Genomic DNA, 15,231 nt, shown 5'->3' with positions numbered 1-15,231 from the left:
ATCTCACACCTGTCAGAATTGCTATTATCAACAAATCAACAAATGACAAGTGTTGGCGAAGATGTGGAGAAAAAGGAACCCTCATGCACTGCTGGTGGGAATGCAGACTGGTGCAGCCACTGTGGAGAACAGTATGGAGTTTCCTCAAAAAACTGAAAATGGAACTCCCATTTGACCCAGTAATCCCACTCCTAGGAATATATCCTAAGAAACTAGAAACACCAATCAGAAAGGATATATGCACCCCTATGTTCATTGCAGCACAATTTACAATAGCTAAGATTTGGAAACAGCCTAGGTGCCTGTCAACAGATGACTGGATCAGAAAACTATGGTACATCTACACAATGGAATACTATGCTGCCATAAAAAAGAAAGAATTCTTACCATTTGTAGCAACCTGGATGGAATTAGAGAACATTATGCTAAGTGAAATAAGCCAGTCAATGAAAGAAAAATACCACATGATCTCACTCATTTGTGGATAATAAAAAACATTATAAACTGATGAACAAAAAGATAGATACAGAGGCAGTAAAGCATCAAAGAGACTGTCAAATTACAGCGGGAAGGTTAGGGAGAGGTGGGGGAAATAAGAGATCAACCGAAGGACTTATATGTATACATATAAGAATAACCAACGGATGCAAAACATTGGGGGGTGAGGGTATGTATGGGAGTGGGATGGAGGGGCAATGGTAAGATATGTACACATATAATACCTTAATAAAAAAATTAAAAAAAAATAATGACAGAAAACTTCCCCCACCTGGTGAAAGAAATAGACTTACAAGTCCAGGAAGCACACAGAACCCCAAACAAAAGGAATCCAAAGAGGACCACACCAAGACACATCATAATTAAAATGCCAAGAGCAAAAGACAAAGAGAGAATCTTAAAAGCAGCAAGAGACAAACAGTTAATTACCTACAAGGGAGCACCCATACGACTGTCAGCTGATTTCTCAACAGAAACTATGCAGGCCAGAAGGGAGTAGCAAGAAATATTCAAAGTGATGAACAGCAAGAACCTACAACCAAGATTACTCTACCCAGAAAAGCTATCATTCAGAATTGAAGATCAGATAAAGAGCTTCACAGATAAGAAAAAGCTAAAGGAGTTCATCACCACCAAACCAGTATTATATGAAATGCTGAAAGGTACTCTTTAAGAAGAGGAAGAAGAAGAAAAAGGTAAAGATAAAAATTATGAACAACAAATACATATCTATCAACAAGGGAATCTAAAAATCAAGTGAATAAAAAATCTGATGAACAGAATAAACTGGTGAATATAATAGAATCAGGGGCATAGAAAGGGAGTGGACTGACAATCCTCAGGGATAAAGGGATATGGGGGGTGCGGGAAGAGACTGGACAAAAATCGTACACCTATGGATGAGGACAGTGGGGGTGGATAAGGGCAGAGGGTGGGTGGGAACTGGGTGGAGGGGAGCTATGGGGGGAAAAAAGAGAAACAATTGTAATAATCTGAACAATAAAGATTAAATTTAAAAAAATCAATTGTGTTTATGCATAGAAGCAATGACAAAAATTGAAAAACCAAAAAAAAAAGAAAAAAGGGAGAAGATGCATATTGCAAACTTATTATATCATCTGCATTACCATTCTGAGAGCTATCTCTGCCACTTTACAAATAAGAAGACAAATTCATAGCTGTTACATTCATTCATTTTAAGAGTATATTGTCTGCCAGCTATGTTCCTGGTACTATTCTAAGTGTGTGCTGAATAAAATAGACACAGTTATAATTAAAGTAAAGCTTATAAGAAAGAATTACCAATAATAAACAAGCAAGACCATCCTTCCCCAGTATTCTGAAATACTGCAATGTCTACTTTCAGCTTATGCTTTAGGTTTATGTACCTGCAGAATTATTTATCATTATGTGATCAACTCCTCAGCTTTTAAGTTTGATATTGCCTGAGATTCTACAGTTTTCTCATGTTTGGTTTGGTCTATTTTCTTCCTCCTTTGTTTCACTTCACTCTCAATGTTTATGAATCCTTATTTTTTAATTGTTTCAATATAAACAACTAGAGGCCCGGTTCATGAAATTTGTGCACTCAGGGACAAATTTCCCTTACCCCTGCACCCTCTCACAGTCTGGGAGCCCAGTGATTGATTGATCACACTCTGCAGAGGGAGGCCCTGCCTACCCACTGCAGCCTGCTAGTCAGTGGCCTGGGACTCCCTCTTTGGGGTGATCATGGAGCCCCCCCGCCAACTGATTGCCCCACCGGCCGGTGGCCTGGGCCTCCCTCTGCAGGGCAATCATGGGGCAATGACTGGGCCCACAACCAATTGCATCACACCCGCCTTGGCTGGCCTGGTGCCAGTGGGTGTCATAGTGTGGTTGTCCATCCGGAAGGTCATTCCACTGTTCAGCCCTTCAGTCGATTTGCATATTATGCTTTTATTATTATAGATATACATCAGAATTTGAGTCTTATGAATCCAATATAATACTTTGACTTTAAGCACTGAGTGTAAATTACTTAAATCTGATAATAAATATTATGAAATGGAATTACATCTGCTATATTAAAAGACAGCATTTTCTCTCCTCTTGCCTTAATTTGGGTTGGCAGAACTTTTTAAGAAATCCTCTCATTCTCTCATAATTAAATTTGAAAGTTAAACACTATCTGTTTTTTCAGCGTTCATTTATATTTTTAATATGCAAACAAAGTCTAAAATTAATCAATTTCTGTACTAATTTTTCTGACCAAAACAAGGCTTTGTAACACTTTACATCAGATCATCCCCTATTATTATTGTCTAATATTTATTTTCAAAATACACCTATTTTTTAATTAGGCATTATTATTAATATTTAATCAAACAATGATTATTCAGGTTTGTGTTTGCTGTCAATAATGTATTCACCAGTTCTCCTTGCATTATATGTCTTTCTTCTCTAATGAAGATCTATTGGTCATAAACTGAAAGTTTTATTTGTTTATAAGGTCTTTATTTCACACTTATTCTCAAATAATAATTAAGCTGGATATATGCATATACATTTGGGAGTTATTTTATTTCAAACTTTGAAAACTCTTATTATTATATTTGGGTTTCTGCTTTTACTCTTTAAAAGACAGCTATTCAATCTTTGTTATTCTTTCGTGGAAATTTTGCTTTTTCTCACTGGCTACTTTTAAGATATTGTCTATATCTTTAGGATTCTGCTATTTCACTAAGATGTCTAGGCATGGCTGTCTTTCAACTTATCTTGATTGGTGTAAGAGATTATTAAAATGGTCAATACTTCTCCTCCTCCTTGCATCCGTATCTTTGTAAGACAAAATTGCAAAATAGTTCTTCAGGAGACTGAGTCTATATCTTTAGCCCTTGACTATATTTGGCCATAGGACTTGCTTTGGGTAGTAAATTATTGGCAAATGTGACCAAGCAAACAGAGCACTGAAGAGCACTAGTGCATCCTCTCTTCTTGTACTTGAAACCTCAAGACTGCCATGTCGATAAGCCTGAGCTAGGCCACTAGAGGAACACAGACCATCTGGAAGAGAACTGAAGCCAGTCAACAGCCAGCCTACTACCAGAGCTGTAAAGAGGCTTAGGTCATCCAGCCACCTGGTGACCTGTAAATTGACTACGGACACATGAAAGAGCCCAGTAGATATCAGTATAGCTAGCCAGACCAGGAAAATCATCCAAACAATGCAAAGAATTGTGAGCTAAATAAAATGGTTATTGGTTAAGGACCTCTGATACCAAAACGAGATAAGAACACTACAAGAAAAGAAAACTACAGGGCAATAACCCTGATAACTATAGATGCCAACATTTTCAACAAAATATTAGCAAAGTTAAATCAAGAGTACATTAAAAATCATACACCATGATTAAGGGAGATTTATCTCTGATATTTAAGGATGGTTCAAGATATGCAAACGAATAAATGTTATATACCACAATAGAATAAAAAACAAAAATCACATGATCATCTCAATAGATGCATAAATAGCATCTGACAAAACCCAACATCCTTGAATGATAAAAATTCTCATCATATTGGGCAAGAGGCAGATACTTCAACATAATAAAGGCCATATACGATAAGCCCACAACTAACATCATACTCAGTGGTGAGATGCTGAAAGCTTTTCCTCGAAGATTAGGAAAAAGACAGGGTGCCCACTCTGATATGCCTATTCAACATAGTACTAGAAGTCCTAGGCAAGAAAAAGAAATGAAAGGCATTCAAATTTGAAATGAAGAAGTAAAATTTTCTTGTTTGCAGATAATATGATCTTATATATGGAAAATCCTAAAAATTCTATTTAAAAACTTTAGAACTAATCTATTAATTCAATGAATTTGCAGAACACAAAACCAGATAAAAAATCAATTTTGTTTCTATACACTTTCAATAACATATGTGACAAAGGAATATAGAAAATGATCTCATTTGCAATACCATCAAAAACAATAAAATTCTCGGAATAAATTTAACCAAGAAGGTAAAAGATTTGTACACTGAATACTACAATACTTTGTGACTTCTCAAGTGTTTTATCAAACAAATGGAAAGATATCCCATGTTCATGGATCAGAAGAATTATTATTAAAATGTCCACACTAACCAAAGAAATCTATAGATTCAATCCAATCCTAATCAAAATTCAAAGCCATTTTTCAAAGAAATAAAAAAAAACAATCCTAGAATTTGTATGGAACCACAAAAGATCCCAAAGTAACAAAATAAGCCTGAGAAAAAAAGAACAAAGCTGGAAGCATCATACTTACTGATTTCAAACTATACTACTAAGCTATACTAATAAAAACAGTATGATACTAACATAAAAAGACACACAAACCAAAGAAATAGAATCAAGAGGTAAATCATCAGGTATATGCAAATGAAACCACATGAGATATCACCTCATACCAGCTAAAATGATTACATCAAAAAGACAATCCAGAGACAAATGGTAGGGAAGGGGGGTTAAAGAGCAACCAAAGGACTTATATTCATTCATATTAGCATAACCAATGGACACAGACACTGGGGCAGTGGGGGCTTGCCCAGGGTGGGAATGGCTGGAGGGGTGTCAATTTGGGAAAAAGGAGATATATGTAAAAGTTTAGACAATAAATAGATTTTTAAAAAAAAAAAAAAAAAAAAAAAAAGACAATAGGGAGAAACCAAGATGGTGGCATAGGTAAACACCTGAACTTGCTGCCTCGACAACCACTTCAAACCTACAACTAAAAGACAAAACGGACATCATCCAGAACCACAGGAAGGCTGGCTGAGTGGAAATTCTACAATTGAAGGAAAGAGACGCAGGTACAGAGGCGCATGTGCGTGGAAAGGGCTGGCAACTGAGGACGCGGTTGTCTTTTTCAATCAGAAGGGAGACACAAGCTCCCGACTGCTCTGAACTCCAGTTCTGGGTGAGACTCTGGGGACCCAGACTCATACGGGGTGGGGAAACTGGACTGTCTGGCATCGGGCCAGAACACAAGGGCAGCTTTTTCTCAGAGATACTTGCAGCGATTACCGAGGGACACTGAGACCCGGGGGCCTCTTATGGCAGGGCTGAAGGTCAGCCATAGCTGTTTGCTCTGCCCTGTTGATTCCCTGAGACCCTGCCCCACCCAATTTACAATCCCACCCCAGCTGTGTGCAGAGGCTTTTGCATATGAGTGGCCTGGCCCTTTGCGATCTAAAATTACCTAACCAACTGCAGCTGGGTCAGAGAGCCCCAGAACTTCCAAGGCTCCACAGCACCTTGCATTGCTTCACAGCTGGGCCTCATCTGGGCACCTCCAAAACCCAAACAAAGAAGAAGAATCTGCAGGTCTCTCCATAGCTCCTGCTGGGTGGCCTCGGGCAGAGCTATATTTGCACCTCCTTGGAGATCCAAGAGCCAGTGTACCCTGGGATCAGAGTGCGACCATCCAGATTACAACTCCTCACATCCATAAGGGACACACTCAGGGGGCAGACTCAGTGAGCACCAAAGCCCCACTGAAGCAAGTTCTGCCCCATAAGGGTGTTTCTAGCACAGAAGACACAACTGATCCTCACAGCCAATTGGCCTGGAGGTCAATTCCTCCCAGTGATACCAACAACAATCAAGGCTTAACTACAACAAGACTGTGCACTCAGCCCACAAAGGGGTGCACCAAGAGTGTCCACCTCAGGTAATTGGGGAGGCTGAGCCACTGGGCCCTATAGGACACCTAGCACACAAAGCCACTCTATCAACTCAGGGAAGCAGCCAAAATGTGGAGACAAAGAAACAGGTCACAAACAAAAGAAAGGGAGGAAAGCAAATGACTGGATAGAGTTCAAAACCACAGTTACAAGGTTTTTCAAGAATTTTCTAGAAACCGCCGATAAATTTAGTGAATCCCTCGAGGATATGAAAAAGGACCAACTAGAAATTAAGCATACACTGACTGAAATAAAGAATAATATACAGAGATCCAACAGCAGACTAGAGAAACACAAGAATCAAGTCAAAGATTTGAAATACGAAGAAGCAAAAAACACCCAACTGGAAAAGAAAAAAGAATCCAAAAATATGAAGATAGTGTAAAAAGCCACTGGGACAACTTCAAGCGTACCAACATTTGAATTATTGGGGTGCCAGAAGAAGAGAGAGAGCAAGATACTGAAAACCTATTTGAAGAAATAATGACAGAAAACTTCCCCCACCTGGTGAAAGAAATAGACTTGCAAGTCCAGGAAGTGCAGAGAACCCCAAGCAAAAGGAATCCAAAGAGGACCACACCAAGACACATCATAATTAAAATGCTATGAGCAAAAGACAAAGAGAGAATATTAAAAGCAGCAAGAGAAAAACAGTTACCTACAAGGGAGCACCCATACGACTGTCAGCTGATTTCTCAACAGAAACTATGCAGGCAGGAAGGGAGTGGCAAGAAATATTCAAAGTGATGAATAGCAAGAATCTACAACCAAGATTACTTTACCCAGCAAAGCTATCATTCAGAATTAAAGGTCAGATAAAGAGCTTCACAGATAAGAAAAAGCTAAAGGAGTTCATCACCGCCAAACCAGTATTATATGAAATGCTGAAAGGTATTCTTTAAGAAGAGGAAGAAGAAGAAAAAGGTAAAGATAAAAATTATGAACAACAAATACATATATACCAACAAGTGAACCTAAAAATCAAGTGAATAAATAATCTGATGAACAGAATAAACTGGTGAATATATAATATAATCAGGGGCATAGAAAGAGAGTGGACTGACAATTCTCAGGGGGAAAGGGGTGTTGGGGGTGCGGGAAGAGACTGGACAAAAACAGTACACCTATGGATGAGGACAGTGGTGTGGGGGTAAGGGCAGAGGGTGGGGTGGGATCCGGGCGGAGGGGAGCTATGGGGGGGAAAAAGAGGAACAACTGTAATAATCTGAACAATAAAGATTTATTTAAAAAAAAGACAATAGATAAGTTTCCAATAGATAAGGGTGTGGAGAAAAGGAAGCCCTTCTGCACTTTAGGTGGGAATATAAATTGGTACAGCCACTATGGAAAGTGGTATTGAATTTTCTCAAAAAATTAAAAATTAAACTACCATATGATCCAGCAATCCCACTTCTGGGTAGATTCATATTAGACTAAGTATACAGCCAAAGGAAATGAAATCACTACCTCAAAGAGATCTCTGTTCATTACAGCATTATTCACAGTAGCAAAGACATAGAAACCACCTAAATGTCTGTCAACAGATGACTAGATAAAGAAGTGGGATGGATGGATGGATAGATAGATAGATAGATAGATAGATAATATTCAGCCACCAGAAAGGAAAACATGAATGGACTTTGAGGGCATTATGTGAAGTCAAATAAGTCAGACAGAGAGACAAATACTATATAATACCATTTATATGTAGAATCTAAAAAGCTGAACTCATAGACAGAGAGTAGATGGTGGTTGCCAGGGGTTAGGGGAGTGGGGAATAGGAAGAGGTTGATCAAAGGGTACACACTTCCAGTTATAATATGAATTTGTTCTGGGGATCTAATGTACAGATAGCATAGTGATTATAGTTAATAATATTGTGTTACATACTTGAAAGTTGCTAAGAGACTAAATCTTAAATATTCTCACCGTAAAGAAGAAATAGCACTTACAAGATGGTGACATTAGCTAACACTATGGTGGTAATCATTTTGCAATATATAAGTGTAATATATGAACCAATCGTACACCTGAAACTTACAGTGTTATAGGTTAATTGTTTCTCAATAAAGTTGAAAAAAAAATAAATGGGGAATAAACTTAAGTCTCTAAATTCCTGGTATTGGCAGACATTCCTCTGGTTTTCATTTCCCTCCATATATGGGCCCCTTTGAGTCTCCCCTTTTATAAGTGCAATGATAAATCTTAAAAGATTTTGTTCTGTTTTACCCAGAATTTAGAGGCATTATGAAGTACAAGGATTGTTAAAATATCTACTTTACCTTATTGCCAGAAGCAAAATTCTGCCATTCTACTGAAGAACAAGACTATCTTAAAATTTCATGATGTTTTTAACTTCAATTCTTTTCAAATCGGTATCCTTATGTTGTTATAAAGTACAATAATGCAGTCATTGTACTGTCCTCTTTATAGACAAGAAAATCAACACTCCTAGACACTGATGTTTCCTACTGTATACCTAAACATCACCCCCAAAATGATTTAATATATAGTCTGAGAATGAAAATGAACTTAAAGATGACCTTAAGAATTAGGTTGAGAAACATTGTGAGGATCATTTACATTCTGCATCATTCATACCTGGCACCACAGTGAACTGTGTGACCTTAGGCAAGTCCCTTAATGCTCTGCCTCGCAGAGAGTTTCAAAGCACCTACTTCATAAAATCATGAAGATTAAATTATTTCATTCACGTCAAGCACATAAAAAAGCAGGTGTCAGAAGTAGCAAGTAGTCCTTACTTTGAATAAGCCATGTTTTTGGTTGCGCTGACCAAGCCATAAGTTGCTTCCTGGGGGAAGGTTGGTCTCTGGAGGGTCTATCACACGTTCATAAATCCTGTAGGGGCAAAGAACACGGTTACTAATACATGCTGCTTGAAGGACTCATGGCAATAGCTTCTGCTATAGAGATATGGAGCCAATGTGTGGCATGTTTGAAATGATTGGTAGGTAACCTGAATGTAGACACATGTTTCTTGACAACACTTGGTGTTGTTTCACAACCTCAGGAGTTCCCTGGGTGAAATTAGAAACGGGCCCCCATACACAGAGGGCAAGGAGAGACTGAAGAAAGAGGAAGGCCACTCCCAATTGATAGGTGGGAGTTTCCTTAAGCAAGAGAACTTACACAGTAGGCTTGTCTTGGGTGGCCACAGAGGAGATCTCCACACCCACCTGCCAAAATCTTGTTACATAGAGGCCTTAATGGGTTTCAGGCATGTATACCGTCCAGATGGTCTCAATAACATACTACTCTCTAGGGCTACATCCTTGAGTGGCTCCTAGAATGGGAACAGTGGATGGAATGTACACTCTAAGGACAAGGGACAGGGGAGGAGCCTCCAATTGCCCAGGCCCAGCCTGTGGGTCACCCAGCAGTCCAGTCCTTTCAATGATCTCTTCCAACATCTGGACACATTATCTGGGCCCCTCATGGCTTTCTATCTTCATCCTTTGTCAGGGAAGGGGGATGAGGGTAACATGAGTGTCTACTGTGAGCAATGAACATTCCACAAACTCTGTGAGTAAAGTACTTTTATCCATGTTACAGGTGGGAAAGCTGAGGTTCACAGAATATAAAAGGGCCAGTCAGAGAGTAGTAGAGTTGGGATGAGAATCTCCAGCTGCCTGCTTCCAAAGCCCATGCACTTCCCTTTATACTACTTCTCCCTGCCTTGGTTTATTTAGCTGCTACTCATTTCTACAGTAACCGGCTATACCCCTTTATACATGTGAGTAGCAGCTGCTCAGATCACAACAGGCTTAGTCTACAAAATCAAGCTCTTGAAATCATCATCCAAAAAACTATTGAGCACTTTTATGGTCTGAGCTCCACATGAAGCAACAAGATACAGCAATAAAACACACATACAAAGTCCTGCCCTCATGGAGCAAAAAATAAATAAATAAGATTAAATTCTGCGCATGAACAAAATCTTCATATATGATATGATAAATGAAGACATATGACTAATACAAGGGAGACGACAGTCCCAGGATCGTTGAAGGTACCTACTAAACAACAGAATTATCTCTGCTATCCTGCCCTGCCACACCCCAGTTAGTCAGTCACAAATATTTAGATGTGTGCTCCCTTCAGATATCATCCCTTCCTCCACCAGCGGATCACAGGCCTCCACCCACCCCTGGCATGGACCTCCCAGTACCTGGGTGCTGAGAAGAAGAAGGACAAGCTTGCCTCAGAACTGAACTTGTCCTTATATGGTCAGAATATTCTGGGTGGGGAAAGACAGAGTGACCATCTGTGAAATTCAGTGCACCCTGATGGCCCTGTCCATTCTTGGCATTCTCCAGTTCTTGCTCAAGAACAGCTGCAGGAGGAGCCATCACCAGGTAGGTCCAGATGTCTTCCAACTGCTGTCTTCCTTGCTGAGATGGCCCTGGCTGGCTGCCCATGGCCAGAGTGGGACGGGCTCCTCCAGCAACTCTCAGAGGGAAAGTGGAAGAACTGAAAGATTGTCCAGCTGTGTCAAGGCAGGTGCATGAGTACAAGACTCTTACAGCTGGGAGCTGTCATGCCACAGCCTTGTATCTTAGCCACATCATCCATGACTCTGCTATTCCCCACAGAAGCATGCTGTTTCCTAACTCTCCATGCAAGGTATTCATTCACCTGACAAGGCTCTATATATATCAGGTCCTTCTTTACTAATTTTTGTTATAAATGGACGTTCACAACATAAGTAAACAAAAATAAGTTTCCTTTAAAAAGACAGGACGGGCTCTCTCCACAAGAATTCAGCCAGTATTTTGTCTGTTAGAATGAGCTGTGTTAAATTAAATAGTTTATCAAAACTGCTTTAACAAAAGAATGTGCTATACACTCCCTTAAGAAAAGTTTTTCCTAAAATTAAGAAGAAGACAAATTTACAACAGGAGAGAAATGCATAAGTTAGAGTAGATGAGCTTGATAGAATTTACTACAATCATTAAGAGTGATAAATATGCAGGCTGTGAAATATGGGAAAGCATGCAAAATAATTTTCACTGGAGGAAAGTAGGATGCAAAATTATTTATGCACTATGGAGATAATGATGCAAAAATTATGTTTAATGTTGGTGAATTTCAGAGGCAGCCAGAGAGAAATGAAGTCACTGTGCTTAGGGGAAGAGGCAGAATTTTTGATAAGGCTTTCTTACTAATCAATTGAAAATGTTGTCAAACTATTTGAAAACATTTGCATTTGTCAGGGTGAGAAGAATCTTCAATGCCGACATTTTTGGATTTACACTACATGAGATGGAGAGTTCCAGTGAGCAGAGCAGGCCCTTCCTCAATGTGTAGTAAGTGCGTGAATGAAAGGAGAACGATCAAAACTTAACTTCCTGTCCTGCCATGTCTTCCACAACCACAGTAACCATATGTGACTTAGAAGCAAACATCTGCACCCACCCACTGTCAGCTAAGGCAGGGCAGTGACCCATGCACCTGTGTTAAAGAGGCAAGTCAATTTCCGGTGTCATAGTTCCCATTAGGAGCCCTGCCTGATCCCCCCACAGAATAATTCTGCTGGCTACTACCTTCCCAGCAGTCCCAAATTCATTCCAAGAGACAGTCTTCACTAGAGAAGTCCATGCAGCAAGCAGGGCCAACAAACTGGATACGGATATGGCAGAATGCAGAGAGCTTAAAAACATAGCATATATATATATATATATATATATATATATATATATATGCATGCTAGAGGCCCAGTGCACAAAATTCGTGTACGGGGGGGGGGGGGGGGTGTTGTCCCTCAGCCCAGCCTGCACCCTCTCCAATCTGCGACCCCTTGAGGGATGTCTGACCGCCCGTTTAGGCCCTATCACTGGACATCCCTCTCACAATCCAGGACTGCTGGCTCCCAGCTGCTTGCCTGCCTCTGCCTGATTGCCCCTAACTGCTTCTGCCTGCCAGCCTGATCACCCCCTAACCACTCCCCTGCCAGCCTGACTGACGCCTAACTGCTCCCCAGCTGGTCCAATTGCCCCTAACTACCCTCCCCTGCTGGCCTGGTCACCCCTAACTGCCCTTCCCTGTCAGTCTGGTCACCCCTAACTGTCCTCCCCTGCAGGCCTGGTCTCCCCCAACTGCCCTCCTCTGCTGGCCCAGTCACCCCTAACTGCCCTTCCTTCTTGCCTGATCGCCCACAACTGCCCTCCCCTGTAGCCTGGTCCCACCCCCAACTCCCTCCCCTGCAGGCCTGATCCCCCCCAACTGCCCTTCCCTGCCAGCCTGGTCACCCCTAACTGCCCTCCCTTGCCAACCTGGTTGCCCCCAATAGCCCTCTCCTGCTGGCCTGGGTCCCCCTCAACTATCCTCCACTGCAGTACTGGTGACCTCCCTTGCTGGCCTGGTCACCCCCAACTGCCCTCCTATGCTGGCCCGGTCACCCCTAACTGCCCTCACTGCTGGCCTGATCATTCATAACTGCCCTCCCCTGCCAGCCTGGTCATCCCTAACTGCCCTCCCTTGCCAACCTGGTCGCCCCCAACAGCCCTCTCCTGCTGGCCTGATTGCCCCCAACTGCCTTCCCTTGCTGGCCTGGTCTCCCCCAACTGCCCTCCTCTGCAGGCCTGGTCACCCCTAACTGCCCACAACTGCCCTCCCCTGCAGGCCATCTTGTGGCGGCCATCTTGTGTCCACATGGGGGCAACCATATTTGACCACATGGGGGCAGCCATCTTGTGTCTTGGAGTGATGGTCAATTTGCATATTACTCTTTTATTAGATAGGATATATATATATATATATATATATATATATATATATATATATATATTCTCCACACTGAGGAAATCTAATTATGAGGAAGTATCAGAAAACCCAATTTGAGGGACATTTCATGAAATAACTGCCTGTGCTCTTGAAAATGTCAGTGTCATTAAAAATAAAGACAGGCTGAGAAACAGTTGCAGATTAAAACAGACCCTAGGGACATAAAAATGATATACAAGACAGGATCCTAGATTGAATCTTGGGCAGGGAAAAAAAGTCCCATAAAGAACATTAATGGGAAAATTGGTGAAATTTGAATAGGAACTGTAGGTTACATAACAGTATTGTATTGAGGCCCAACGTCTTGATTTTGAGAACTGGGTTGTGTACGTTTAAGTAAATGTCTTGTTCTTAGGAAATACACACTAAAATATTGGGATAGAGGGTCATAATGTTTGCAACTTACTCTCAAAGTAATAATGTGTATATATGTAAGTACACACATGTATAAACACATTATTATTTTGAAAGAGAGAGAAAGCGAAAGCTGGGCAAAGAGTCTATGATTGTTTTTTGTACCATTCTTAAAATATTTCTGAAAAATTAAAATTGTTTTAAAATAAAAAAGTTTTTAAAATAGAGTTAAAAGCAAAAGGGTCTATAAAGTGTGTGAGCTAAAAATATACACACAAAAAAACAATTCTATATCTATTAGCCAAGGATACAGACAAAGACTCACATAAAGAATATGCTACTGTTTTCTTAAGAGAATTGGAATGGTGAAGTGGGGAGTAAATGAATGGATGAAACAAGAAAGGATAACTACACAGAGTAATGCTGATCACATATTGTAAGCTAAGAAATAGGATTATCACATCTGTGCCTGTACCCCTGCACCAACATGCCGGAGTACATGGCCAGCACTGGTTAGCTCTCCCAGAATCCACTTTCTCTTCCTTCCAGGCTCACAACTGTGCTACATTTCCAGACTCCTTCACAGCTAAGTCTGGCCATGAAATGTGAGTGGAAGGGGTGTGCACCACTTCTAGACCTGCCCCTCCCCCAAATTCCTCTGAGCATCTTTCACAGTTTCCTCTCCCTTTCAAATGACTAGAGAAGACTGAGGGCAAAGAGGTGGGCAAAGCCACAGCTGAGGACCCTAAGTCCCCAAATGATGACTTCTGAAAGATCACCTGGCAGCTAGACACATTCAAATGGATGCTATATAAGCAAGAAATAAAATGCTATGTTAACCCACTGAGGTAAGAGAGCTTTTCCATAGTTGTGGCTAATGGTATTCACCCTAACAAATAGACCCCACTGAAAAACAGAAAGGTGACCTATTGTATTTCCATGCCCACAAAGCCAAGAGGTCTCAGAGACAGAGTGATAAAGCAGAGATAACATGAACTGTGATAAAACAGATTTGGGTGCATGTTCCAGTTCTGTGTTCTACTAGCTACATAATATTAAGTTATTTATTTTCTCTGTACCTCAGCTTCCTCATATAAAAAGCAGGGACATTACGGCTGACTGGATAGATGGTGGTGAGGCTTAAATGGAAAGGCATAATGCCCTTGGGACAGAGTGATGCTGCCATTCTCTGAAACTCACAGATGCCTGAGAATGCAAGCTACACGGGTCACATGACCCACTCCAGCCCTGTGGCTGCATCTCATGCCAAGTAAATCCGAGGAGACGTGATTATCAGTATCTTAGATGCCTGCTTGTGCTTTGGGATATAGTTCAAAGAAATTACATCTCTGTCACATGAAGAAGATGTAAGAGTGTGAGACTTTAATGATAAAAATCCAAGAATGTAGGGAGCAGCTGGGGAGAGGTCAATAGGGGGAAAAGGAGACTCATGTAATACTTTAAACAATAAAGAATTTAAATTTTTAAAAATATCCAAGAACGTAGTGTGCATTTTAGCATAAGCCTCCACCACTTTAAACATTTTAAAGTCCTAAGTTTCTTTTCACCTTCCACAAATTTAAAAGCCAGAACAAGTGAATATGCAACAGAAAAAAATAATGAATTAACAGCACTAAATTTCTGTTACTGTTTAACCTGATTCACTATAGAGCAAACTGACAAAACTCTGGATTGAAAACAAAATTTTGGGACAAAGTATATTTTCTATGACATCCTAAAATTCTAGCCATAAATCACAATCTTTTCTGTGTGAATCATTCAAATTCTAAGCAAATGTACTATTTAATATCTTTTACATCCTTCCAAAATATATAATCCTTTGACATTTACAAAAGTGTGACT

At 40.4% G+C, this 15,231-nt stretch overlaps 1 protein-coding gene across 2 annotated transcripts in view; it reads right to left on the bottom strand.

Annotated features, from left to right (window-relative positions):
- The window catches only part of NELL1 (neural EGFL like 1), a 721,145-nt gene that overhangs the window by 575,287 nt on the left and 130,627 nt on the right, over positions 1-15,231 (bottom strand). For both annotated transcript variants that reach the window (XM_080687783.1, XM_080687782.1), the window contains exon 5: positions 8,973-9,069. In XM_080687783.1, the coding sequence (XP_080543909.1) occupies positions 8,973-9,069 (97 nt within the window). The remainder of the gene's footprint in view (positions 1-8,972; positions 9,070-15,231) is intronic.

The sequence above is a fragment of the Plecotus auritus genome (assembly GCF_963455305.1).
Source record: "Plecotus auritus genome assembly, chromosome: 9".
NCBI classification, from domain to species: domain Eukaryota; kingdom Metazoa; phylum Chordata; class Mammalia; order Chiroptera; family Vespertilionidae; genus Plecotus; species Plecotus auritus.
Note: the sequence above shows the minus strand (reverse complement) of the source record. Positions and strands in the feature narration are given on the sequence as shown.